The following is a 27,570-nucleotide window of genomic DNA, read 5'->3' on the forward strand; positions in this document are numbered from 1 at the left end:
ACCTGGACTGGCATCTCGTTTCATACATGACGTTTCACATGTTTCTGTCAAAGCTTTTCTTCCAAGGATCAAGCATCTTTTAATTTCATGCCTGCAGTCATGATGTACTACAGTTTATTTATCCATCATCCATTAACGGACAGCCTGGCTTTTTCCAAGTTGTAGCAATTTTGAATACAGCTGCTGTAAAAAATTTATGTTCAGGCTTTGGTGTAGATACAAGTTTTCAACTCATTTGAGTAAACACCAAAGAGTGCAAATGCTGGATCATATGGTAAGAGTGTGTTTAGTTTTGTAAGAAACTGTCAAACTGTCTAACTCTTAGTTAAACTAATCTAAATGGTCTAGGGTAGACTGCAGATCCCAGCATTTTTAAAAGCTCCCTGTGTATTCTAATGTGCAGCTAAGGTTGAGTATCTTGGGGACCTTAGTTGGTGACCATGCATTTCATTATAAGCACAGCAGGAAATCACCAGGAATTTAAGTAGAGAGGAGGCATGATTTGATGCACAAGTTTATGAAGGCCTCCTGATTACATCTGAGAAGAGCTTGGGAAGGGCTGGGTGGGGAGTAGGAGCGAGAATGAATCTGACAGTCAACATCACTAGTTATCAGAGAAATGCACATCAAAACTACAATGAAGTAGCACCTCATATCAATGAAAATAGCCATTATTAAAAAGTCTACAAATAATAAATGTTGGAGAGGATGTGCAGAAAAGGAAACCCTCCTACAGTGTTGATGGGAATGTAAATTGGTGCAGCCACTATGGAAAACAGTATGGAGGATCCACAGAAAACTAAAAATAGAATTACCATATGATCCAGCAAGTCCGGGTATATATCCAGACAAAACTCTAATCCAGAAAGATGCATGCACTTCTATGTTCACAGCAGCACTATTCACAATATCCAACATGGCAACAACCTAACTGTCCACCGAAAGATGAATGGATGAGGAAGACTGCATCTTAATACATACCCGGTGACATACCACTCAGCCATGAAAAATGAAATGGTGCCATCTGCAGCAGTATGGATGCAGCTAGAGATTATCATACTAAGTGCAAGTCAGAAAGACAAATACCGCATGATACGACTTACATGTGGGAGCTAAAACATGGCACAAATGGGCCCATCCACAAAGCAGAAACAGACTCACAGACGGAGCAGACTCATGGCTGGGGAGGGGTGGAGTGCAAGGCCAGGGCTAGCAGATGCACACTCTTATATACGGAACAGATCAACAGTGAGGTTCTGCTGTAGAGCACAGGGAACTATATTCCTATGATAAATCATAATGGAAAAGAATACGAAAAAGAATGCATATATATAATTGAATCACTTTGCTGTACAGCAGAGATTAACACAACATTGTAAACCAACTGTACTTCCATTAAAAAAAGAAAAAAAGAATGACTCTGAGAGACCAGTTAGGAAACTACTAAATCACAGGTCAGAGATGAGAGTAACTTGTTCTAGAGTTGAGACAGAAAAATAATGGGTGCAATCAAAAGATACTGATGCTTGGGGCTGGTGCACTGGGACGACCCAGATGGATGGTATGGGGAGGGAGGAGGGTTCAGGATGGGGAACACGTGTATACCTGTGGTGGATTCATTTTGATATATGCCAAAACCAATACAATATTGTAAAGTTAAGAAATAAATTAAATTAAATTTAAAAAAAAAGATATGTTGAGGGGGGAATTAATAAGCTGTGGTTATAGGTTAAATATTGAAATGACAGGAAACAAAGAGAAATCCAAGGATTGTCAGGGCTACTTCCAATCCTTTCCAGAAGCAAGCTTAAGTCTACCGTATGGATAGACACACAAGATGGCTATTTTCTTTTCTGTCTTCTCCCTTTCCCCTCACCTCCTTCTCTCCCTGTCCTTCTTCTTCATCATTTCTTTGTTTTGTTCTTTGCTTTTTGGCTTTTTTTTTTTTTTTTTTTTTTTGAACAAGAAATCCTCTTGACTCAAGGCCAATTGCTATTTTAAAGTTACGAAACTCTTGCAAGCTAATTGAGCATAGGCCCTTAAGTCGATCTCAAAGGGGCACATGATATTTAGGGGAAAAGGTAACTTGGCTCAGATGCCTTTGCTGTCAGTTACCGCCAAGGGTTGAAATTTGAGAAGAAATGATCTCCTAAGACAGTTTATCATTCTTGCAAGTTTTCTTCTGAAACTCTCCAGCAGATGTTTCTAATGCCTTGAGGGGAAAAAAAGCTTTAAAAAAGAGCTGATGGATTGTGCAAGAGCAGCAGAGGGGGTTGAGAAAGAGGAGCCCACCAGAGTTGCAGAAAAAGAGCTTTGAATATTTAGCAAAACAGAAATAAGACTCCCATATCCTCTGAACCAGCTGCTCTCAAAAAACCGCTTCACACTGAAAATCAAGGTCACAGCCAAACATGCCCAAGATAGGCCAAATAATCATTGAGGCCTCTAAAGTCATGGAGGACGTCTAGAATCACATTTGATGACAAGGCCAGGCAAGGAAGCAGCCCTGTGAGGAGGAGACAAGTCCTTACCAGGAGGAGGGTAGAGCTGCATCCTGCAAAACCCACCACACCTCCAGTCTCCTTCACTCCCACACCACCTTGGACCAGAGGTGAAGACCAGAGACAAACAATCCTGAGCTGTGCATGGTGCCATCTTGGTCAACAAGGGGTGTGACCAGGGTAGGCAAACTGCAGTGACGTGTCCTCACAGATGCTAAAGAGAATTCAAGGCCGTGGGGAGCAGACAGAGAGACTAGGAGAGACATGGAGATTCACAGAGGAAGACAGAGAGATGCACACACAGAGCCTGGCTGGGAGAGAGAAGGAAAGAGACATTAAGAGCAAAGAGAGGTCCAAGAGGGAGGGGACATACGCACACCTATGGCTGCTGCATGTTGATGTTTGACAGAAAACAACAAAATTCTGTAAAGCAATTATCCTTCAATTAAAAAATAAATAAATTGGGGGAAAAAAGAGTAAAAAGAGGAAGACACAGAAGACAGAGGGAAAAGAGAAGAGGTTACAAATACTAAAGAGGAAGTGGGCATGATGAAGACTGAGACTTCCTTGGTGGCCCAGTGGCTAAGACTCCATGGTTGCAAGACAGGGGGCCCCGGATCAATCCCCGTTCAGGGAACTAGATCCCACATGCTGCAACTAAGCGTCCGCATGCCACATCTAAAAAACCCACAAGCCGCAATGAAGACTGACGATCCCCGGGTGCCTCAGCTAAGACCTGGCGCAGCCAGACAAATTTTTAAAATAAATAAGTAACTTAAAAAAAAAAAAAAAAACCACAGGAAACTGAGGAGGGGAAGAGAAGAAGGAAAAAGCATGGGGCCGGAAAAGGAGAAATTACATCCCATTCTCATCCTATCAGTCACAGGACAGACTCTGCAAAAATCCCCTCTCAGAGAAACACCCATTAATCTTCCACGAAGCAAACATGAAACTCAAACCTGTGCCTGGGTCTCACACGGGTCTGTCCACACCTGTCTCCCAGGAAATGAGACCTGCCGTTTTAGGACCCAGCTATGGGATGGACCTGCTCTGGGAAGGGAGGGAGGCAATTAAGGTAGGAAGAAAAGGCATGACTGAGAAATGATCCATCAAGGGCCTGGAATTCCTACCAGTGAGTGTCATTAATGGATTCACCTAAGCCACTCTAGACTATAAGATGTACTGGGCTTTACAAAGGAAAGCTTATGAAGCAGTATTTTTGTCAACAAACTTTGGTGTGTCTTAAAAGTAAATTTCCATGTATTTCTTTCTTTAAAACTGAATGCCTTTGAGGTTTGTGCTTACACAGTCTTGCCCAAATATCAGTTCTACTGACTTTTTTTTTTTCACCATGCTGTACAGCATGTGGATTCTCAGTTCCCGGACCAGGGATAGAACCAAGCCCCCTGCACTGGAAGCACGGTGTCTTAACCACTGGGCCACCAGGAAAGTCCCACTACCAACATTTATGTGATACCCATTCAATAACAGGCCCTGTACTAGGCACGGGGTACAGAGAAGGTAAGATTCTGTGCCTGCCCTCAAGAATCTCATAGGCAGTTCTGTATGCAACAGAATTTTCTGCAATGGTAGGCATGTTCTGTATTTGTGCTGTTCAATATGGTAGCCACTATCCACTTGTAGCTATTACTTAAATGTAAACTAAGTACCATTAAGTAAAATTTCAAACTGAGTCCCTCGGCCAGGCTAGCCACACTCAAGTGCTCTACAAGCCACACATGGCTAGGGGTCTCTGTACTGGACTATGCAGGCAGAGGATGAGATAAGACACGTATGTAAATATTTCTGTATAAGTGAGATGGCATGAGAGAGATATAGGTTTCAGAATAAAGTTATTCAATCTGAATTAGGGGAGGAAGGAAAGAGGAAGAAAGAGCAAGGATGGAAGTTTCCATAAAGTAACTTATGAAGGGTAGACAGTATTCCACCATCAGAAATATAGGAGGACCAGGGCATCCATGGTAGAAGACCAGCTTGAGTTAAGTCATAGAAATGCAACTTTAGTAGAGCTTGCTCTTTTTTTTCTAATTTATTTGTCTTCAATTGAAGGATAATTGCTTTACAATATTGCTTTGGTTTCTGGAATATATTGACATGAATTAGTCATAGGGATACATGAGGAACTTGTTTTCTTCTTGTTGTTCAGTCACTAAGTCATGTCTGACTCTTTGGACCCCATGGATTGTAACCCGCCAGGCTCTTCGGTCCATGGGATTTCCCAGGTAAGAATACTGGAATGGGTACCCATTCCCTTCTCCAGGAGATCTTCTCAACCCAGGGTTCAAACTCACGTGTCTTGCATTGGCAGGCAGATTCTTAACCACTGAGCCACCAGGGAAACTCAACCCGGTTTTCAAAGAGCCCAGTCTAGCTGAACTGTAGACAGAGGAACGGTGCAAGAGAAGGATAAATAAGGTGGGTTTGGTCCTCAGACACCAAGGAATTTGCTATTAATCCTGTGAGCCCTAGGGAGCCAGTGAGGATTCTAAGCAAAGGAGAAATAACCTTTGGGAATGAGCTTTCAGAGCATCAGTTCAGTCCAGTCGCTCAGTCATGTCCGACTCTTTGAGACCCCATGAACTGCAGCACACCAGGCCTCCCTGTCTATCATCAACTCCAAGAGTTTACCCAAACCCATGTCCATTGAGTCGGTGATGCCATCCAACCATCTCATCCTCTGTCATCCCCTTCTCTTCCTGCCCTCAATCTTTCCCAGTATCAGGGTCATATGAAGTATCTACTCAAAGGGAGAAACTGAGGCAGTTTTGCAAGAGGCTGGGAGGGAGATGATGTGACATGGAGAAGGTGGAAAATGAGGGAGAAGCTGCTGCTACTGGATTACAAGACAGAGGGTTATACAGAAGCTTCGCTTTAGCCCAGATAAGAATAACATCTGAAAGTCTAACTACTCGTAGAAGGCAGATCCCTACAGTCACATCTGGAGCCAATGTCTTTGCCGAGAAGAATCATCCAAGGGACGTGAGCTTTTTCATTCCCACTTGCCAGTCCATTAACCTATACTTCAGGATCCCTTCCCCAGTGCCACCTCCACTGTGTCCCCTCATAAGCCACCAGGGGTGTATCATCCAGTGAGACTTGGGTAGGAAAAGAAAAAAAAAAAAAAAAAGGGAAGCAGAGAAAAGAGGAAAATGAGATGGAGAGAAGAGGTATTTAAAAAACATGTGCTGGGGAAGTCAAAACAAATTCCCAGCCATTCCTGCCGGAGGAGACTTTATGGGGCGAGACATCCCCACAATGGGTTTTGAATTATGCTGTGCACCTCATAAAGCACGGGGACTCCTGGCGGCCTGCACGCCCGCACTGCCCTCTCGTTACCTGACCAGCCCTCCCCGGCAGGTGGGCAGGCTGGGAGGCCCAGGGCTACGCCGGAAGCCCAGCGGAGGTGAGTGAACTGGGCTCTGCATTCAGAAGCAGCCCCAGCCCCTTGACTTTAGCAAGGCACGGGCCTCCTCTGCGCCTGGTCTCCCTCTGTGCAATAAGAGAGCTGGTCTGGAGGCCTGAGGGCCCTGAGACTTCTAAACCTGGATGGCCTGCAGTGCTGGCTCAGGGATGGACAGACTTACAACGTGCCCCGGGAAAGCTACATGGGTACAGAAGACAAAGAGGACTTGCAGGGAATCCCTGCTCTCATTTTCTCCTGAGGGGACGGAAAGATCAGGTGTCCTGGCCATCGGTGAAAAAAAATTGATAGGACTTAATATTGAAAAACCACCCTTGAGCAAAGGGATATTTGAAATGGTGTGCAGTAAGTCGGCCTGATCTGGGAAGTGAGCTGCAGCTCCATCTTGCTCTGTATCCCATGCTAGGTCACTGCAGTATTTGAACCATAGTTTCCTCACCTGCTAAAAAAAAAAAAAAAGTGTGGGGTGACTTCCTGAAAAAGATACCCAAAAGGAAGGGGGCATCAGTGACAACTGACGTCCCAGGAGGGATATGTTCCTAGAGTCTACAGACCTGAGCTCCTGATACAGCTCTGGGATTCCGTTGGAGTGTGCCTAGTCACTCAGTCGTGTGCGACTCTTTGCAACCCCATGGACTGTAGCCCGACAGGCTCCTCTGTCCAGGAAACTCCCAGGCAAGAATACTGGAATGGGTTTGCCATGCCCTCCTCCAGGGGATCTTCCCAACCCAGGGATCAAACCTAGGTCTCCCGCATTGTAGGCAGATTCTTTACCTTCTGAGCCACCAGGGAAGGCCATGAATACCAGAGTGGGTAGCCCATCCCTTCTTTAGGGGATCTTCTTGACCCGGGAATCGAACCGGGTCTCCTGCACTGCAGATGGATTCTTTTCCAGCTGAGCTACCAGGGAAGCCCAGGATTCAGTTTAACCCTCTTTGAAACTAAAAAATGTTTTCCAGTTTTACTGAGATACAATGGACATAAAACACTATGTAAGTTTCAAGTATACCTTGTGTTGACTTAATACAAGTATATATTGCAAAATGATCACCACCAGAGCATTTGCTAAACCTTCACTTCATCACATAATTACCTCTTTGTTTTTGTGGTGAGAAAAACAGCACAAAGATTTACTCTCTTAACAACTTTCAAGAATGGCAATACAGTATTGTGGATTCAACCACCATGCTAAACAACAGATCCTTAGAACACATTCATCTTATAACTGGAAATGTGTAATCTCTAATAACAACCTGGCCAATCAGTAATCACCATTCTAGTCTGTTACTAAGAGTCTCGCGTTTTTAGATTCTGAGTATCAGTGACATCATACACTATCTTTTTCTGCTGACTTATTTCACTTAGTGTAATGCCCTCAAGGTCCATCCAACATTGTTGCAAATGGTAGGACTTCCTTCTTTCTCATAGCTGAATAATATTCTATTGTATGTATAAACCACCTCTTCTTTATCTATTCATCCTTTGATGGATAGATTGCTTCCATATCTTGGCTACTGTAAATAACACTGCAATGAACACAGGAGTGCATATATCTTTTCGAATTATTCTTCTCTTCAGATAAACAGTCAGAAGTGGAATTTCTGGGTCATATGGTAGCTTTATTTTTAATTTCTTGAGGAATTTCCATGCTGTTTTCCATAGTGGCTGCAAAGATTTACATTCCCCACAAAAGTGCAATTGGGTCCCCTTTTATTCTTCTTTAAATCAGAGTTTTGGGCAAAATGCTAATGACCCAACCCCTAAAATTTATGTGACATTAATGCCTCTGTCAATCTAAAACATATAAATTTCTAAAGCTTTCAGCTGGCCTTCTTTGCATTGACTGCCAGTTTAGCCATTGCTCTCCATTATTTTCATAAAATATCCTGAAGCTCTCAGGGCCTAGACACTGGCACTAGTCAGGTGTTTCCTCCCCAGTGTTCTTGGGATTTTGCTGTCAGTGGAGATGTTTTTTTTTTCTTCTTCTCTCTTTTTTTTTTTTACAGAGACAGGCAGTTTGTTTCCCAAACCCATTTATGTCTGTTATGTTTCTTATATTTCTAAAATTTCATGAAATATTGTACAGATTAAAAATTTATGAGCATCAAAAGAAAGTGGCTTCTAGAGGGACTAAGCTGATCTTATGATAAAAATAAGGAAAGTCACTTAAATATTGCTATTGTGTTAGGTCAGGTGTGACAACTATAAAAATTTAGAAAGGAATCATAAAACTCTAGAAGAATTACTTGGCAAGCATCTTTAAGTCCTCAGTACCCCCCTTAATGAGACCACCAATGGAGATCATATTCAGAGCATTATGAGCATGGCTTCTGCAAGAAAGATGGCACAGGACTCCAATCAGCTGACCCAAACTCAAAGGAGAAGCCCCGGGCCTACATCAAATCGTTGGCAAAAGGATACACATTTATGAATTTTAAGTTAAAAAGGAAACGTTTAAGGTACATTATTATTTTTTATGATTCCCTCCTTTAATAGACTTTTTCTATTAACTGACCAGCTGCCAATCTACATGGCATCATAAATGAGGGCTTCTGAAGAAGGCAATTCAATGTAAACCCAGGTAACCCCTCCTGAATAGCCTGTCTCCCCACTCACATGAGAAAATAATTTAAGGAAGAAAGGAAGAACTGCTTTATCCATCACGTCAAACACTGTGCTAGACAGACAGACGTCCACCCTGGACTCATGCCAATTGTCTCCTCTCTGGCTCCGCCCTGGCTGGGTCCAGTTTCTTCTTTTAGTTCTCCAGACAACAATTAGTATCTGATTCTCTATCTCTCATATGTATCTATATGTATGTATATGCATATGTATGTATGTATATGCATCCATATGGGGATTCCCAGGTGGTTCAGCAGTAGAGAATCTGACTGCCAATGCAGGAGACACAGAAAATGTGGGTTTGATCTTTGGGTGAGTAAGATCCCCTGGAGAAGGAAATGGCAACCCACTCCAATATTCTTGCCTGGAGAATCCCAAGGACAGAGGATCCCAGCAGGCTACAGTCCATGGAATTGCAGAGTCGGACACAACTGAGCACGCATGTACTCTGCTAAGTCACTTCAGTCGTGTCCAACTCTGTGCGACCCCATAGACGGCAGCCACCAGGCTCCCCTGTCCCTGGGATTCTCCAGGCAAGAATACTGGAGTGGGTTGCCATTTCCTTCTCCAATGCATGAAAGTGAAAAGTGAAAGTGAAGACGCTCAGTTGTGTCTGACTCTTAGCGACCCCATGGACCACAGCCCACCAGGCGTCTCCATCCATGGGATCCTCCAGGCAAGAGTACTGGAGTGGGGTGCCATTGCCTTCTCCGGCATGCACTCTAAATGTATACATATATGTGTGTATATATAATACATAATTTGTATATATACATACATAAACACATGCTGTATATATTCAAGTACATATATTCACATTACATATATTCACCGTATATATTCAGTGTGTGTGTGTATATATATATTCACACTATGTATGTATATATATTCAAGTAGGGTCAGTTAAGAGAACCTTCTGACTGTGGCCTGGAAGAAATCTGCAAGTAGATTCTGAGACCTAAACATGCCTGGAACTGGCTCAATATTGGAGTATCTCTTTAGGGGAAGTCTACAGCAAACCATACTCCCCAGATCTTTCACGGAAACCAAAAGTGCCCTAACAAAGAGATGGTTTCAATAATATCCCTGAGCTGCTTGCCAGAAACTTGCCAGATGACCTTAGACAAGTTGCTCCCTCTCTGCGAGATCACCACAAGTAGCTGTGTAGGCGCAGATTTAGTGCATGTTTCACTAGGACCCCAGCAACCCCTTCATCATGATCACTTCTGGGGAATGAGATCCAATAGAGAGACTTTCACTTTTTTCTCCATGTAATATTCCTGAATTGTTTGAATTTGTTATAACAAGCTTGTATTCCTTGCATTGAAATCTAAAATTAAGGTAAAAAATTTAATAAGTATGCATGCACTCGTTGCTGGAGTTACAGATATTAAAGAGAGACGATGTCTAACTCGGGAAGTTTACAAGACTAGCAAGAGAGACAGACAATTAAACAGTCACAATATTTCATGGAAACATGGACCGCGATGAAAATACAAAGTGCTCGGGAGAGAACTGTTCTTGAGGGAGCCGGCAAAGTCATCTTGGGAGCAGCAAAGTTGCATTAAGGCTGGATCTTAAAATAGGGGTAGGGCTTCCCTGGTGGGTCAGATGGTAAAGAATCTGCCTGCAATGCAGGAGACCCAGGTTTGATCCCGGGGTCAGGAAGATCCCTTGAAGAAGGACATAGCAACCTCCAGTATTCTTGCCTGGAGAATTCTGTGGACAGAGGAGCCTGGCGGGCTACAGTCCACAGCGTCGCAGAGAGTCAGACACAACTGAATGACTAACACTTTCAGGAGTTATGAGGCAAAAAAGATATTTTTTTATTGTATACATTAAAGCAAATCTCACAATTAAGTGGGCAAAATTTACATTTTAAACCAATATTTTTGCTTCAGTGGTTGGGTCAAATCAGTGTTTCCCAAAGTGTGGTTTGAGATGAATTTGGAAGGCACATGAACACTAAACTTGCTTTTACAGGCTGTCTTCCATTCATAGCAAGTTATTCTGGGGCTCCATTCGTGAGAGTGACACAAAGCTTCCCTTTAAAAATAAATACAGCTAATCCCATTTACTACGTGACCTTGTGCAATTGACTTGATCTCTTTGAATGGCCATATCTTCATCGGTAATCTGTAGATACTAAAAATACCCATGAAAGGGAATTTTTTTTTTTTAAATCAAAAAGTACAAGTGGTATTATCCCAATAGACTGTGAACTCCCTGCCTTTCTGTGTCCCCAAGGGACTCCACACAAGGTCTGGAGAATGACTGAATAATGACTGAAGGGCCCTCGCTCCAAACAAGGGAAACTTAACGTGAACCACAGGTTCAGGTGAGCCGGCTGAGTCTAGGAAATGTGAATAGAGTTCATCATCCATGCAAACCCCAGTAGATCCCAGTGATGGATGGGGGCTTTGCATTCAGAAGGCATCTAAAGCTGTGATTTAGTTGATTAGCAATGTCTGATCACACACATTTTCCATTTATTCATTCCTTCATTCAACAAATATTTACTGAGTGCCTACTATGTGACAGGCACAGCTCTAGACACCTGGGATTCCAGTAGTAGACAGGGCTAGAAGGTTCTTCCTCTTTCATGAGGTATCTTATGCAGCCCAATATTCCCCAGCTTACTGAAGGAGACATGACTCTGACAATACCCAATGCTATATGAGTCCCCAAAAGCAACTGTCATTTATATGAGACCTTAGGACTTCCCTGATGGTGCAGTGGAGAGGAATCCACCTGTTAATGCAGAGGACATGGGTTCAATCCCTGGCCCAGGATGATTCCACAGGCTGGGGAGCAACTAAGCCCATGCACCACAATTACTGAAGACTACGTGCCTAGAGCCCACGCTCTGCAACAAGAGAAAGAAAGTAAAGTCGCTCAGTCATGTCTAACTCTTTGCAACCCCATGGACTGTAGCCTACCAGGCTCCTCCGTCCATGGGATTTTCCAGGCAAGAGTACTGGAGTGGGTTGCCATTGCCTTCTCCAGAGGATCTTCCCAACCCAGGGATCAAATCTGGGTCTCCTGCATTGTAGGCAGATGCTTTACCATCTGAGCCACCAGGAAGCAACAAGAGAAGCCACTGCAAGGAAAAGCCCGCACATCTCAACGAAGCCACTCATCTCAAGGAGACCATGCGCAGCAATGAAGACCTGGCACAGACCACACGCAGCAATGGAGACCCGGCACAGCCAAAAATAAATAAGTGAACATATGAGGCCACAGCCAGTGAATGGCAGAAACAGGACTAGAACCCAAGGCATGGGTCTCCCAATAGCACAGTTTGGAATTTAGCAGGCTTGCCACACCTGCTTGGCTTTCCAAGGTCTGCAGCTGCCCTTTCTCAGCCACCAGCCTTCCCACCTGGGGTCTCTCTTGGGGAAGGGGTGGTCTTCTCCGCCCCAGCCAGGAACAGGTGAACTGGGCCCGTTCTCCAGAGGGTTCTGCAGTTTGGAGAGATGCTTCAGATGCCAGGAGAATAAAATGGAGAAACGAAGGGAGGGAGGAAGGGATGGTAGGCATCCGGCTATCGGCAGAGCAGTAATTGGTTACTTGGGGTCGTCAGCTTCTCCAGTCTCCCTCCCTGGGGGAGGCTAGAGAGAAAGTAACTGAAGAAGGTTCCCTAACAAATTAGTGTGAGACTGGGCTGGAAATCTGAGTTGCACCTGGGTTCAGATTGGAGGGTTTGATCTTCAGACGCCCCAGAAAGGACGCAGAGATAGAGGAAGGGAGGGAGGGAGGGAGGGAGGGAGGGAGGGAGTCAGCTTTATCCTGCTGCAGCAGCTTCCAGCCTCAGAAGCTCCTAAATAGAACCCTTCTCTTCCTCCTGGGCCCCTGCTAAGCAGAGGGTCTGAGAAGACTCTCACATACCATGAGCTTTAATCTCATCATATGAGAAAGGAGGGAAGCCCAGAAACTGAAAGGGACTTGACCACTGACACCCAGCGGAACTGGGACCAAACCCCAGGATTCCTGGCTCCCAGGCCTGACCACTGGATGGCCCAGCCCCTGGCTCCATGAGGTCTTTACTCACAGGATGTCCTGGGGATTGCCCTAAACACACTCCAGCTGCAAATAAAGCGGGGAGAGGATGTGTGCTAGGGATTAAGGTACAAGTCTGTTTATTTCTGTTTGTGTAACAGACATCTAGGTAGCATTTGCTGATCTATATGCTCTACAGACTGTAGCTCTAGGAATCCTGATAGCAATCTCCTAATAAGCAACCCAGTGAAGTGGGTCCCTGCAGGGTGGTACAGAATATCACCGGTCTCCCTCCCCATGTGCTGTTCATTTGGTCAGAAAACATCTACTCAACTATGCTTTCTATAGTTGAGAAGACCAAAAAGATGAACAAGACACATTCCCTAGCTGTCAGATAAAGGTGTTTTATTTATTTTCTTTAAATAAATGGGACTAAGCTATGAGGGGACAGTGTACCAAGGAAGACTTCTTGGGGGAGGTGATATTTGAGTTTTATGAGCAAGGAAGAAAATGAAATATAAACTCAGAGAACAGGCAATTAAAAACAAAAACAAAAACAATTCAGATTGTGGAAAAAAATCAGGATTGTCTCTTAAGAGCAATGAGAAACCAAGGCTTTCAACAGGACAGTGACAAGATCTAATTTGTGTTTTGGAAAAGATCACTGTTTACTGTACAGAACAGGGTTGGCAAACTTTTTCTGTAAAGGAACAATTAGGAAATATTTTAAGTTTTGTGGCCCAGATACTCATTGTTGCTGCTACTCAACTCTGCTTTGGCAACATGAAGGTAACCAGACAATACATACCTGAGGGTATGAGTGTGACCGTGTTTCAATAAATCTTTATGGACACTGACATTTGATATTCATATAATTGTTACATATCATGAAATAGTCTTCTTCTTTTGATTTTTTTCCCAATGATTTAAACAAGTAAATGGGTTTGCAGACCATACAAAAAACAGGCAGAAGCTAGACTTGGCCCATGAGCTATATATCAAACAGTATAAAGAAAGGATAATGAGAAGAGGTATGAAGAGCAGTTAGGAGACGGATGTAACAGCTCAAGCGAGCTTGGACAGAGGTGAGGCAGTAGGGCATTATGAGAGGTGAAGACGTTTGAGTCATTTTAGAAGTGAAACCAACAAGGTTGGCTGACTGAGAGAACGAGAGGCAAGGGAAGGGAAATATCGAAGATGATTTCATCGCTTGAATAAATGGGTGAATGATACTCTGGTTTTCTGAGATGGAGGAGATAGGGGTTCAGGGAACAAAGCGTTCACTGGTAGTACACTCCCTCACAGCAGAGAGAGAAACACAGGGTCCCTGTAGGTTGCCAGATAAAATACTGGCTGTCCAGTTAAATTTGAATTTCTGATCATTGGAGAGTCATTTTTAGCATAACTACATCCCAAATATTGCATGGGACATATGGGAGGTAGTTATACTAGGCAAGTATTCATTGTCTGAAATTCAAGTTTAACTGGGCATTCTGCTTTTTATTTTTTGCATTTATTTTTGTGCACAAAATATGCCAACCCTACCAGGGGGGTATGAGCATTTGGTAGGGGGAGGGGGAAGGAGAAAGAAGAAAGAAAAAAGAAACCTCTACCTAAGCCTTAAAGGAAAAGAGAAGGCTCCTCAGAAGAGGTCATGGCTGAGCGAAGGCTAGGAGATGGCAGGGAGCAGGAAAGCATGCTCAGCAGAAGGAACATTTCCTTTCTGGAGTCAGTCAGCGGGAATACGCCCGGTCCCCCCCGAAATCTGTCCCCAGTGAGGCCAGAGCCCCAGATGCCACCAGGAATGTCAGGACGTGAGCCTGCAGAGGTTCCCAGGGGCTACTGCACCCAAGCTATCCAGGCACATAACAAGAATTTGGTACATCTGTTAAAGTACAGATTCCCAGGCCCCTCCTGAGTGCCTCTGTAGGTCTGGAAGGGAAAACCTGGCTTCTAAGGTGATTCTGATTTAATGGGCTTCCCTCGTAGCTCAGTCGATAAAGAATCTGCTTGCAATGCAGGAGACCCAGGTTTGATTCCTGGGTGGGGAAGATCCCCTGGATAGGAAAAAGTGAACTAAGAAATATGGGACCTTTACCACCGACAACCCCTGGAAGACTACGCAGTCGCTGCTGGCTCTGAAGACTTGAAAAGAGTAAACCAGGTAATCAGAGCAGAGGCAACAGAGAACAAGCCTACAGCCTCCCTGGGGCCTCCTGAGGAAGGGGACTCGGTTCACTGGAAGGCAGCATGGTGTCCAGCCTGCTTGTCCAACGCCCCTTGGGGCTCCCCAACAGTCCGTGGGCATCTGGCACCTGGTTCTCGGGGGTGCTATCTCTCAGTTCCTGCAAGGAGACCAGCTGACTCCATGCCTCTCCGGGCCACCCTGCCCCCTTCCCCCCTCCTCCGCCCACAGCCACCACTGAAATGATTCCCCCAAATGCAGCTATTACTGTGACTGGAAATCTCTTTACTGCTGATTCTGCTAATGGAAATGTTCCTTCCTTTTTCGGCTGCTTGCAAAGCCACTCGTGACTTCCCCCCCGGGTGCCTGAGAGCAGGGCTTTGTCAGCCAGCTGCCACCAGAAGGGAGAGGGCTCTGCCTGACTCCCCGCCTCCCTCCCCAGCACCCACCTGCCTCAGGCTCAGCCTCCCAGCTTCTCTGGCCAAACTGTCCTCACACAACCCCGGAGTCCCCTGTTCCCAGGCTCCCGGAGAGGGAGCAGAGATCAATGGTCAATTTCATCCTTTTTCCGCCTTGCTGCAGGAGTGGAAAGAGGGGGAAGGGAAAAGGGAATTTGCATTCATTATTTATTCATACCTCCACCTCCTTCCATAAAAAGGATTCCAGGTGGCTAAGAGGCACGGAGCACAAACTGTGCCAGACGCCGAGCTGGGTGCTCTGCGCGCACCATCTCCGTAAGGATCTTATGGCTTTCGTGTAAGTAAAACTGAGCATGGAGCCGGGCCTGGACTACAATTTCAGTGATGGGGGCGGGGGAACACTCCAAAAATAATGATCGCAGCCACTCAGGGAACTGACTGCCATGTTACCGTCACGTTTTCATGGGCAGAGACTCAGAGATGTGGCATACTGAGTCTACAGTCGAAACGTAGCACCGCCAGGGTTTGACCCCAGTGCTTTGGGTCTTCGAGCTGGCATACCCCGTCAGAGGAGCTGGCCTAGAGGAGGCTGGATTTTGCCGGGACTTAGCTGTGCTGCATGCGTGCTAAGTCACTTCAGCCACGTCCGACTCTGCGATCCTATGGACTATAGCCTAACAGCCTCCTCTGTCCATGGGATTCTCCAGGCAAGAATACTGGCGTGGGTTGTCCCTGCCCTCCTCCAAGGGATCTTCCCAACCCAGGGATCTTACGTCTGATCTGCATAGGCAGGTAGGTTCTTTACCACTAGCACCACCCGGAAAGCCGTTGGCTTAGCTGTGGAACCCTGAAAAATGTACTTATTTTTGCTAGGTAAATGAGGGTGTTGGGCTGGATCTCAAAGGCATTCTTTGAGCCAGTTCTAATATTTTAGGAGAACCATACACTATTTATCAGGAGTTTTACAGCATCATATATAAATATTATATAGACCCCATATGTATAGATAATACAGAACAAATTTCATAATTTCATTTTCAAGGCGAGAATATTAAAGCGGCACAATACTGCTAGAAGTACTGGGGCAACAAAAGTCGACTTGGGCTGAAGGGGAGGAATGACAAGGAGGCTTATGGAGTCAAGCCGGGGCCGTGAGTCAGACAACACATGCCTGAGAATTTCTAGAAAAAGAACGTAGAGCTTCTCTAAGTTCCTGGAAGGCCTAGGCAGCAGGTCCCCTAGTGTGACAGTACGTCCCTGAGAAAGTGAGCAGACAGAGGAGGAGGAAGGAGAGAGGTAGAGAGCGGGTGGGGAAGGAGAAAAGTCTAGAAGGCACAGCAGTCTCAGAACTTGCTCTTGGAGTAGTCCAGCGGTAATGAAGCACGGCGAGAGAGAATGAGACACAGCTCGGCGCCCTCCTGGCAAACCGGCAAACCCTGGGCGATGCTGAGTCAGCTCCTGGCAGCCCAGAAACAAGGTGTGCAGTCCCTCGGGCCTGAGAGGCTGTCACACCTGAAGTTGCTCGATAAGAAACGTCTGCAACTTCTTGGTAACGAGAAGAGGAAGAGATAAGAAGTACAAGAGGTTGTCGAGGAGCTGAAAACTCAGGAGCACTGCTAGTTCTGTGCCTCTCTGGAATGGCAGAGGGAGCACGGGGTTTGCAACCAGGCAGACCTGGGACTGGACTCAGCTGTAGGACAGCTGTGTGATCCTGGGTATGTTCCTTAGCTCCTCTGGGCCTCCACGGTCACCTCCAACATGAGATGAGTCCTAGCTGTCTTTCAGCACTATGGGGAGGAGGAAATAAAATAACAGACGTGCCAGCCCTGCATCCAGGACAGAGTTGCTGCTGCTGCTGCTAAGTCGCTTCAGTGCGACCCCAGAGACGGCAGCCCACCAGGCTCCCCCGTCCCTGGGATTCTCCAGGCAAGAACACAGGAGTGGGTTGCCATTTCCTTCTCCAATGCATGAAAGTGAAAGTGAAGATGCTCAGTCGTGTCCAACTCTTAGCGACCCCATGGACCGCAGCCTACCAGGCTCCTCTGTCCATGGGATTGTCCAGGCAAGAGTACTGGAGTGGGGTGCCACTGCCTTCTCCCCAGGACACAGTAAGTGTTCAATAAATGGTCAGTCTTTTCACAGCCTACCTCATGCCAGAATGGTAAAGTCTGGAAAACCAGCTCCCCCTACCCCAGTGGCCTAAGGTGGGAGGAAGACACATCAGACTTGGAGTCAGGAGACTGGACTTCCCCTGAGAACAGTCAGGGGCTCTCTGCTTGGCACAATGCAAAGGTGCTCATTCATTACCTGGCTTCCGTGATTCTCAAGGAAAGGTCTTCCCTAAACCCAACTCTCTCTTCTAATCAAGTGGTCTCCTTACTCACCCTACAGACACTACTCAGAATGATAAGGAGGCAGAAGAAGGTAGAGGCAGTAGCTGCAAGAACTCAGAAGAGGGAAGGTTTCACAGAAGAGGTGGCATTTCAGCTCAGCCTGAATGGAGAAGTGGAGTTTCAACACCCCTCCAGTTCTGCACAGTGTGGATTCTGTGATGAGACTTGGCAACCCCAAGTTTCTAGTCATCTAAGATCCCTGAACACCTAGGATGTGCCAAGCCCAGGGTGAGTCATTGCAGCCCCCGAGATGAAGGAGGGATGTTCTCTGCCTATGGAGATCCCAAACGAGCAGCACAAGACAGACAAATCCGTGAGCTCAGCTCTCCTTCTGCCCTAAGCCACCATCGATGCTCACCTGAACAGTCTCCTAGAGATCTTCCTCTCCCATCACTGCCCTCTGGACAGCAGCCTGAGCAATTCCTTTAAGATAGAAGTCAGATGGGGATACCTTCTGGCTTAAAGTCCTGCCTGGCTCTCCATGGGACTCAGAACAAATGCCCAAATGCAATTTCCTCTCCTGTCCTTCCCACCCACTCCCACTCACTCCACTCTGGCCATGCAGGCCTCCGTGCCAGCCCTTGAACCCTCCGGGTGTGCTCTGGAGTCAGGTTTGTGCTGGAGCCATTCTCTACTTGCAATACTCTTCCACATACGTGCTTGGAGACACTTTTGTGGCCCTCAAGTCCTAGTTCAATCCTACATTCTCAATAAGCAATCTTTTGACTCTATAAGCCATCTTTTGATTCTATGTAATATTAAAACCGATTTCATCTCCAAAATGTCCATTTTCTTTTTTCCGTAGAATCACTTCTCACATACTACATAATTTTCTTATGTATTATGTTTATTTTTATCATCTTCTCCCCAACAGACATACACCTATACACACGCACATGCACACACATGTATTTGTGGATATGAGCTCTCTCAACACAGGGATCCAGGTCTCCTGTTCTCCCATACATCTGAAGCACCTGGAGCAGTTCCTGGCAAGCTCCAGGTAGTTCTAAGGGACTGGCCACTGTCACACCCAGTCTTTATATCACTAGTGGGCACCAAGGCCCAGACTGTCCAACTTCAGTGCCAAGAGGTCAGGAAAGGCTTCAGAGGTAAGTTGATATTTGAATTCAGCCATGAAAGGTAAGAAAGAATTTTCCCAGGGCCTTTGGGGCAGAGTTATAGAACAAGGAGGAAGGGGTCTTATCACAGGATAGTCTGAGCAGAGTCTGATCATGAACCTTGTAGCTCAATCAGAAGCTCGAACTTCATACTAAGAATAATGGGGAACCAGCAAATTAGGAGAAGGAAATGGCAACCCACTCCAGTGTTCTTGCCTGGAGAATCCCAGGGACGGGGGAGCCTGGTGGGCTGCCGTCTATGGGGTCACACAGAGTCGGACAAGACTGAAGCGACTTAGCAGTAGCAGTAGCAAATTAGGAGATGACAGCCATGATCAGGTTTGGGCTTTGAATGAAATCCCTGTCTCCAAGTACAGAGGATGGATTAGGGAGGATAAGACCAGAGGAAGAGAGACCAGGGAGTTGACAGCTGAAATTGTAGTCAGGAGAAGTGTTGAGATCTGAGGCTGCCAGCGGCCTGACAGCAAGGATTGAGCAAGGGTGTCTTCTCAGGTGAAAACCCTAATGGTTTGTAACATACAACATCCTTGTCAATGTTTGACTCACAGAGGGGCTGCCTGCATGTTCTAGTATGCCAGTAAGGAAGCTTTCAATCCCGAATCTTACTTTGGGTAGTCACTACCCGCCTCCCAATCCGAAGAGAAGTCTTCATGGGGGGGTGGGGGCAGTGCTATCGTCCTAAAAAAAAAAAACAAAAAAAAACAAACTGTAGACATCATCGAGGAGCCAGGGAGAGGAGAGCAGAGCGCAAGCAATGGGGAATAGAGCCAGTCCTGCCAAGCACCGCTGCCTGCCTCCTCCTGGGGCAGAGATGCTGCAGCTCTGCTGGGAGGAAAGACAAGCCAGCTCTCTCTCTCATGATAGTTAATCTTCTGTTGCCACTAGCTGGTCAGTATGAGAACTTGGGAAAGTATCAGTTTTGCAAAGGAAGTGTCTCTATAATGCTGCTCCACTTTAAGGTTAAACCTGGCTTTCTTTTCCTGGTAAACAGCAGGCTTCTGCTTACCCTCACCAGTAGCTAGACTGAAGAGCCATGAGGCTTCCTCCTTCCCCCAGCACAAAACCCAAAGGCTCAGACTCTCAGGAGAGACTAGAGCCAACCAACTGGACACCTGGGCAGGAGAACAAATTCGACTTCCCTAGAAGGATCTCTTACTCCTTAGATATTTTAGTTTTGGTTTGTTTTACAGGAAGAGGAGGACAGTCTTGGGGCACCTTATTATCGTCAGCCAAGTTGCACACCTGAGATGGATCTAGCCCAGACCCACGTGTCAGTCGTTAGTGTGATGAAGGAAACGGGGTGGGATTCAAGACCACTGGGTTTAAGTTTGAACAGCTGGCCCTTAGGTAGGCTTCTTCCCCTGTCTGGGCTCCAGTGTTACCATATAATATGGAGGGGGTGGGTTCAGTGCCTCTGAGAGTCTGTGATGCTGTGAGCTCAAAACTGATGGTCATGGGACCAGTCTTCACGGCTCCTCTCAAAGAAGCCACTGCTATTCTCCATCATTCTCTCTCCCCAGCATATTCACACTAGCCCACGGCAGCCAACGTCTAGTTTACAGCCAGGCAAGGAGGTGAGAAGCAGGAGGCTTTGCCTGCCAGAGGCCTAGTCAAAACTACTGCTGGACTTGCTGTAAATTAAAATTATTGAATGATCTTGCAGCCTGAAGGCCCCATTCAGGAAAATGATGGAGCTCTGGATCACAAAAGCTTGCAGAGCTGTGCTGTCAAGCTGGCTGGGCCTCCTGACCCCCAAAAACAGCAAATCTGGACGGTCTTGACTCAACCTGGGCCTCTGAGAGCTAAAATGGATCCTCCTCTCACCCTGCCCCAGCACTCTCTCCATAACATGGTATAATGGTCCTTTGCTATCGACGGAGAATTGATTCCAGGACCCGACCTGCTTCCAGAAATCTAGGGATGTGGCGGTCCTTTATATAAAATGGTGTAGTGCAGTCAGGTGATTGAATCTTGAATGTAAAAACTATGGCCAGAGAGAGCAGATTGTACTTTTTGAGGGCAGATAATACACCTGTCTCTGCCCTAATTATTAAATAGACTTCATCAGATTTGAGCTGGCAAAGGAATGGAGACAGAAAGAGGAAAGAAAACAGAAAGTGGAGGGGAAAAAACTCAGATCAGAGGGCACTGAACCAGCCCCCTTATTAACAATGTCCCAGAAACCTGGACCATCACAGCCGGATGGGACCTTGAAGTCTGAGTGCTACTGAAATATTTTAGTGATAAGGGGCCTGGAGGTTAAATAATATTTTTTAAGCGTAACTTTGTTTAAAGACATCAAATTCACCCTCTGATCCACCCCACCTCTCATCTCTCCCCTTTACCCATACAGGGGAAAAAAAAACAACACTGGAATTGATTTTAATGAATATTCTGTGGTCAGAAATCCGTACAGAAAGCCCAGCTTATTCTATTTGGTTTTTCTTCCTACTTAATGACTGGTATCAACCGTCAGGATCAAACCAGAAACCAGAAAGGGCAGACAGCCTCAATGCCTCTGGTCCCTTCCCCCAAATGCCTGCCAAATAGTTGTGTGGTGCCTTGCTTGAAGGCTTCCTCCCTTGAGAACCCTGTCATCACTAAAGGTCAATGCTTGGTTGTCCAACACGTCCTCCTGTCCTGTTGCCCTCCACACCCTTGGTATTTGCACCTTTAGGACATTGCTTAGAACCAGACAGGAAAAAAAAAAAAAAAAAAGCCCTCCTTAGGCTAGTGGCCTGTCCTAGGGCTAACCTCCTGTTGCTAGCAACCCTTCTATCTTAGTGCCCCGTCCCTCGGTCCTGGAGGTTTTTCTCTTTTTCCGTGTCCATTTTTGTCTGTATTTTAAGGAATCTTTGCAGAACTGACCAAACTGGCATTTCAGAGCTTCTTCGTCTTCCCCTCAGGCCGATCAGCTTCCTGCAAGGAGCATCCTTTCGGGACAATGCTTCAGGACACTGCCAGATCTACTTACGCAGATCCTTTTAAAGACACACTGCTGGATGGTTTTTCTTCTCGAGACACCCTCCCCCAAAGACAAAGCAATATTCCTCACCTGTGTGATTTATAACACAAGCAAATTAGTAACAGATGCTGGCAGTGAGCGGTTTACTCCGTTTTATCTCTTTTCCCCCTTTCACTGAATCAAGGCTGGTGGTAAACAGTCCAGCCCGGCCGCTATCAAGCACAGGAAGAAGGATGCCATTTCCCTGCCAGTGGGCATGAAAGCTAAACCCACAGGCACACTCTGGGGCTGCCTGGGGGCTGAGGAGAACTGCGTGATACGCCTGTTCGCCTCAGAAGCCCTGCACTGACAGTTGTCCCTGTTCGAATTCCTTCTTTCCGTGGGTCCTTCCTGACACCCCCATGCTACCAGCAAAGAAAAGGAGAGAGTGAGAAGCAAGAGAAGTTAAGTCAGACTTACAGAGCAGATCAGGGCACTTCAAGTTCATAGAATCTATACACCAAAGGATTATTTTAGGGCTCATCCACCCACTCATATTACAGCATGAAAGAACTGAAGATCTGGGGATAAGTGACTTGTTCAAGGTCACAATGGGCCACAGCTGAGAGTTCCAGGTCCTAACAGGCATCAAGTGCCCAAGCTGTACTGCAGCATTCAATGTCTCCCCCAGCCCATCCTCCATGGCTCATCCTATTTTTTCCTGTCCAGGAAGTGTCCCCAGCTTTCTCTGAGTCTCAAGAGATATCTTCCCTCCTTGATTTTACAGAAAGTGTCCTCTCTATCATTCCCTGGCACCACTGCATAGGATGCCCTTTGACATCCCATGAGTCATGAAACTTTGAGTTGGCAGGGTCATTGGAGGTCATTTAACTCATGCCTGATTCTCACACTCTCATACTTCAGCACACCAATGCAGCTAAGTTCCCTTAGGAAAGGTTCTTGTGTTGATCGTTGCATTTCTCTTCAAGGCTCTGCTCTATGCCCTACATAAGTGTAACCAGCCCCTCGATGCATATTTGGCTCAAGATGGCTTGAGTTTAGCAATTACCGAGAATGTAGGTGTCTGGTGGACTGAGACTCCAGTCCCAGGTCTGCATTTACTCACACTAAGACCTTGGACTAGGCATCTGGCCTCTCTAAAGAATGTTGCCTAATCTGTAAAATGGGAATCAATTACAGCAGTGCCCCCTCCCCTATATTCCATGTGAGTAAATAATAAAAGGCAAGAGTAAAGCTCTTTGCACCACATTAAGGAGCAACAACTATCTGCCATTCCTTGATCAAGTTTGAGGAAATTCACTTTATCCGTGCCACCAACTCAGACTCTAAAGAAGAGGCCCAGACACAGAAATCTGGGGGAGGGGTGGTATTTCACCTCTGAGAGAACTTCCACCTACATAAAAGCAGGCTGGAACATGAAGGGAAGATTAGAAACACGGAGAAGAATAGACCTGGAGAAAAGTCTTTTATGTCTGGGCACTCCCAATAATACAGCCAATAGCTCAAACAAGAGAGGCAGAATGGAGGGCGGGCGGGCCAGGGATGCCACTGACTTTGGTGAGTAGGGATAGTAGAAACGGTGTGCAGATGAACTTGAAGGTCCCCCACCTGGACTGGGAGTAAAGTGGGAACTCGACCTTTCACCTTGTTCGCCCCCGCCTCCCCTTAAGGCCGGGGACAATTTACCACTACCAGCTCTGGGTCCACAACCCTAAGCATGGCCCAAAGGCTTTGGCAGACACCATCACCCCCTAGTGGTGGCTCCACACACCCCACTATCGGCCACGTTCAGCATTTACCGACTTTGCATGCACATGTGTGGCACATGCCATCTCCAAATCGCTGGAACTGGCAACCTAAGAGTGAAAGACGCATTCAACTCGCTGGAGACAAACCCGAGACAACGATGTTTAGAAGGTCTGAGGACAGGAATGGTGGGATGGGGCTGCCTGGGGACCCTGGGGGAGATATGGCCATAAATGACTCATAGTGCCCCCTCCTTTCACCCCTCATTTTCAGCCAGCCTGGCCCTCCCAGAGCTCACTGTGCGCTCTGTGTTTACACGCAAACAGTGGCAGACCGACACAAACACAAGCCCACGTCTCCCTACACAGCTCCTGCTATACACGGCCATCTGGCGACTACCTCGCTAGCCAAATCCCTGGCAGGAGTGCCTTGAGCTGCCAGTCCAGGGCTCTGGGGGAGGAAGAGGAGGAGGAGGGGGCCCCTGAACCCCCAAAGGCCTCCGAGCCACAAGGAGGACGGCGCCCCGGCACTCCACAGCAGGCCGTCTCCGCCGGGCTCAGCCGCCTGCGTCAGAGAAGGCAGAAGGCTCCAAGTGGAGGGTACCAAGAGACTCTCGGGCTGAAGCGTGGGTCCTGGGGGATTTGGGTCTTTCAGTTCCTCACTCAGCCTGCCCCAGGCTCCCTGGCATTCATTCCCTCTTGAAAGCCAAAGTGTGAAAAGGCAGGGGCTGCCAGCTCCAGGAATTCTGGGATGACTCCTGTACCTGGGTGGCCCGGTCCTCACATCCGAGGGGAGCCGGAATGATCTGGGTTCTTACCTCCAAGTCATGCCATACGCAATGTTCCCCGTTTCCCCCTCACTTGAACAGCTTTTTAGGGGGATTCCCACTCCCGACCTCTCTGGACAACCCAGAGGAGAGAGATCAGGAGGCTGGAGGGAGAAGGTTGGGACTGGAAGTGTAGAAGGCACACCTTCCATTTCTCTGGAAGGGTCCTTCCCTGCCTGGGGTCATAGGAGCTCTTCAGCGTAAGCAACGCCAGCCGCATCGCCTTATTGGAAAAGGGCATCCCACAAGTGCACGTGGGAAGGGTCACTGGGGTGTGCAAGCGTGTGTGTGAATGTGTATGTGTCCACGCAGGGGTGTGTATGCTTGAATTTGTGTGTGTGTCGAACGCAAGACACGCCACCGCGGGAAGTCCCCCTGGGAACCTGCAAGGCGGTCTCCCGCCTAGCATCCCAGAAAGCATGGCAGGCTCAGGTTACAGCCAGCCTGGGAGAGCCCGAGGCACAAACTCAGACCACGAGAGGGCCTGGCACTCGCTTAGATCTCCAAAAGGCAAGCAGGAAAGGCATGGGGGGCGGTCTCTGGACAGAGGAGTCCGGTCCATTGATTACTCTTTGGGGGTTCTTGGGCGAGCAAAGAGTTAACCTCAGAGGTTCAAGCCCGGATCCTGTAGCCATGTGACCTCGAAGGCCCATCCCGAGGTGCCTAAGCCGAGCCGGACCCCGGTGAGGCCAAGGACCCGGGGACGGGGTATCTGGAGTCTGCGTGAACCCCAGCGCCTTCCCGGAGCTGGCTTTGGCCAGACTCCGACAACCAATCGCACCCCGCGCCCCCAAGAGGGGAGGGGAGAGAGAGCGATGAGCGAGCGCGGGAGAGCGAAGGGGGAACAACATTTTTGTAAACGCTCTCCGAGATAATTAAGCTATCAATTACCCGGGTGGGAATCAGCTGTGCTTCCCGCAGCTCCACGGAAGGGCCGACTCCTCCGGGATTCGCGCCGGGAACCAGCAGGCAGCAAGCTGCTGGCGAACTTTCTGATTAACTTTTCCGTTTGAGCCCCCACCCCCACCCCTTGCCTCTCTCCTCCCCAGGTCACACCTTTAAGTTATTATTATTAGCGCAGTGAGTGAGCTGCGAGGACTAACCTGCTCTCCATTGGGAGGGGTTAGGAAGGCTAATGCGACAAGGCGATGGAGGGAGAATCAGAAAGTAGAGACCTTGGGTTCTGAACCCCAGGGCTCAGACACCGCTCAATCCTCCCCGGCCCCATTTCACAGATGGCTAAAACTGACGCCCAGAGAAAGGAAGCGACTTGGCCAAGGTCACCCAACCCACAGGGAAACCGAGTGTATGCGGACTGAGGGATTCTACATGGAGCTACTGCGCTCCGATTGTCTAGAAAACCTATCCCGAGGAGCAGAGCCAAGAACTCCTAAGAGAGAGCGAGGGGGCGGTAACCGCTGGCAGCCCACGGCCGTGCCCGGAGAAGCAGTGGGCGGCTGGACCCAGACCTGGCTTGCGAGCGGGGTTCACCGCGGCCCCTAGAGCGAGTACTCGCATCAGCTGGGGTCTCGGCGTCCGGGATGGACCGCGGCAAAGCTCAACGTCGGCACTGAGAGACGGACCCCACTGCGAGAGGGCTGGCACGCCCCCCGGCTCCCGCCACGCGCTCATCCCAACCACCTGTACGCCCTCCGGGCCCCTCAGCTGCCCTCACTCGACCCCAAGCGGGGCAGCCCGGGGCGGGAATCCCCAGGGCGCCCCCACCCGTCCGGCTTCACTTAGGGGCTCCCGGGACCCCGCGAGTCCCGGCGCCAAGCCTTACCCAGGGTGAAGAAGGGCAGCTCCGTGTTGTCCAGGTCGTCCTGCACCGCGACGCGCCCCGGCAGCTCGTTACGCACAAAGAGCAGCAGGCGCGACTCGGCGGCGGTGCCCGCGGAGCCGGCGGAGCCCGGGGACGCGGCGGCGGCGGCGGCCCCGGTCCCGGCCCCGGCGCGGGTGCCGCTCCAGCCGATGTCGCTCTCCCGCAGGGCAGGCAGCGTGGACACCGTGACGGTCTTGAGCCGGCAGGGGCTGTCGGGCTCCCGCGAGGCGGCGGCGGTGGCGCCGGCCAACAGGAGCAGGAGCAACAGCAGCGGCGGCGGGTGGAAGCCGAGCCTCAACCGCCCCCGGAGCCCCGAGCTGGGGCCGGGGCTGCGCCGGGCGCCGGCGGCGGCCATGGCGGGAGCGGCTGCGGGGCTGCGGGCGGCGGCGGCGGTGGCGAAGGAGGAAGAAGAAGCGGCGGCGGTGGACGCCGAAGCGAACCGGGGCGCCGGAGCTAAGGAGCCGTGGGAGCCGCTCACCAGCAGCCCCCAGCTCCGGGCTCCGCCTCCCGACCGGCCCTGGCCCGCCCCGCCGCACCGCCTCCCCGGGCCCCGCCGCCCGCCCCTTTCGCTGGCTCTCCCCCCGGCTCAGACCCGGAGCGTTTCGGAGGCTCCGCCCGGCCTCGTGCAAATCCCAGTCGCCCCCGCCCCTCGCCTTTCCTAGGATCCCCCGATCAGCCCCGCACAATATTCTTGAGCCGCAGCACCCCTCTCCAGATTCCTAAGATTCGGGGACCCTGGGCGCTCCCCTAAGTCCACCTAATAACCCAGCTCTCCCAGCTTCACCCCAGCCCTCGCTCACCCGGAGGCTGCCCCTGGGGCGCGCCGTAGCCCAGCCTTGCTCCAGGCCCCGCCTTCTGAGAGGTAGGGGGACGCCTCTGGATGGCCAGGACTGAACTTTGTCTCCCCTTAAGCCCAATAACAAGTCCTGTACCCTTTCTCGAGTCCCGGAAATAATTCCTGTGGTCTCAGAGGCCCCCTCCCCACCCGCTTGCCCACCACTCTGACATTCATTCTCCCACCACTAGGACCGCGCCTCTCGCATCTACCCAGGTCTCGGAGGGGGCACCGAGAGCTGATGAACTCCCCCCTCTAGCCCCCCGCCCCGCCCCCTACACGGACCGGGGCAGGATGTTCTGGCTCTCAGTCTGCGCCCGGCGAGCCGGCGCTTCTATTCTGGATGCCTGCTCCTAGCGTGGAGCTGCTCTACTTGACTGCTCTGTGTGCGAAATTCCTGAAAAGGATGCGAGGTAGGGACCTACTATTCCCTGGGCTCCTGGCTCCCAAGGGCTCCTATACCTACTGCCTGAGCCCCAGAGGAGGTGTCTGTTCACCCACTCTTCACGCCCGCACCCGTCTTTTTTCTCCCAGATTCTAGTTGAACTGTAAACCGAGGTCCTCAGACACAGGGCAACCTTTTGGCCCCGGGTCGGTTCTCTCTGACCCACATACCTCGGATCCCCCAGGGAGTCATCCTGTCTACAGGGATGTGAACCTCGAGGAGTGCTCC

General features: G+C 48.7%; 1 protein-coding gene and 2 long non-coding RNA genes across 12 annotated transcripts in view; 2 read left to right on the plus strand and 1 right to left on the minus strand.

Annotated features, from left to right (window-relative positions):
* Positions 1–26,617, minus strand: part of ASTN2 (astrotactin 2) — a 1,042,634-nt gene extending 1,016,017 nt beyond the window's left edge. For 7 of the 10 annotated variants that reach the window (XM_086413910.1, XM_086413914.1, XM_086413918.1 and 4 more), the window contains exon 1: positions 26,024–26,564. In XM_086413910.1, the coding sequence (XP_086270036.1) occupies positions 26,024–26,417 (394 nt within the window). In that variant the 5' untranslated portion in view covers positions 26,418–26,564. Of the gene's footprint in view, positions 1–26,023 lie in introns of all 10 variants that reach the window. The other 3 variants (XM_086413912.1, XM_086413911.1, XM_086413920.1) reach the window with 3 other exon arrangements.
* LOC147367878 (uncharacterized) lies at positions 20,139–21,838 on the plus strand. The gene is made up of 2 exons (XR_015168766.1): positions 20,139–20,277; positions 21,610–21,838. It is a non-coding gene; the product is annotated as an uncharacterized LOC147367878 (long non-coding RNA).
* Positions 26,618–26,784: 167 nt separating the features above from the next.
* LOC147367879 (uncharacterized) lies at positions 26,785–27,185 on the plus strand. Its single transcript, XR_015168767.1, has 2 exons — positions 26,785–26,924; positions 27,089–27,185. It is a non-coding gene; the product is annotated as an uncharacterized LOC147367879 (long non-coding RNA).
* The last annotated feature ends 385 nt before the right edge of the window (positions 27,186–27,570 follow it).

The sequence above is a fragment of the Bos grunniens genome, chromosome 8 (assembly GCF_055505025.1).
Source record: "Bos grunniens cultivar Pamir isolate PY7600 chromosome 8, Bosgru_T2T1.0, whole genome shotgun sequence".
Lineage (NCBI taxonomy): Eukaryota > Metazoa > Chordata > Mammalia > Artiodactyla > Bovidae > Bos > Bos grunniens.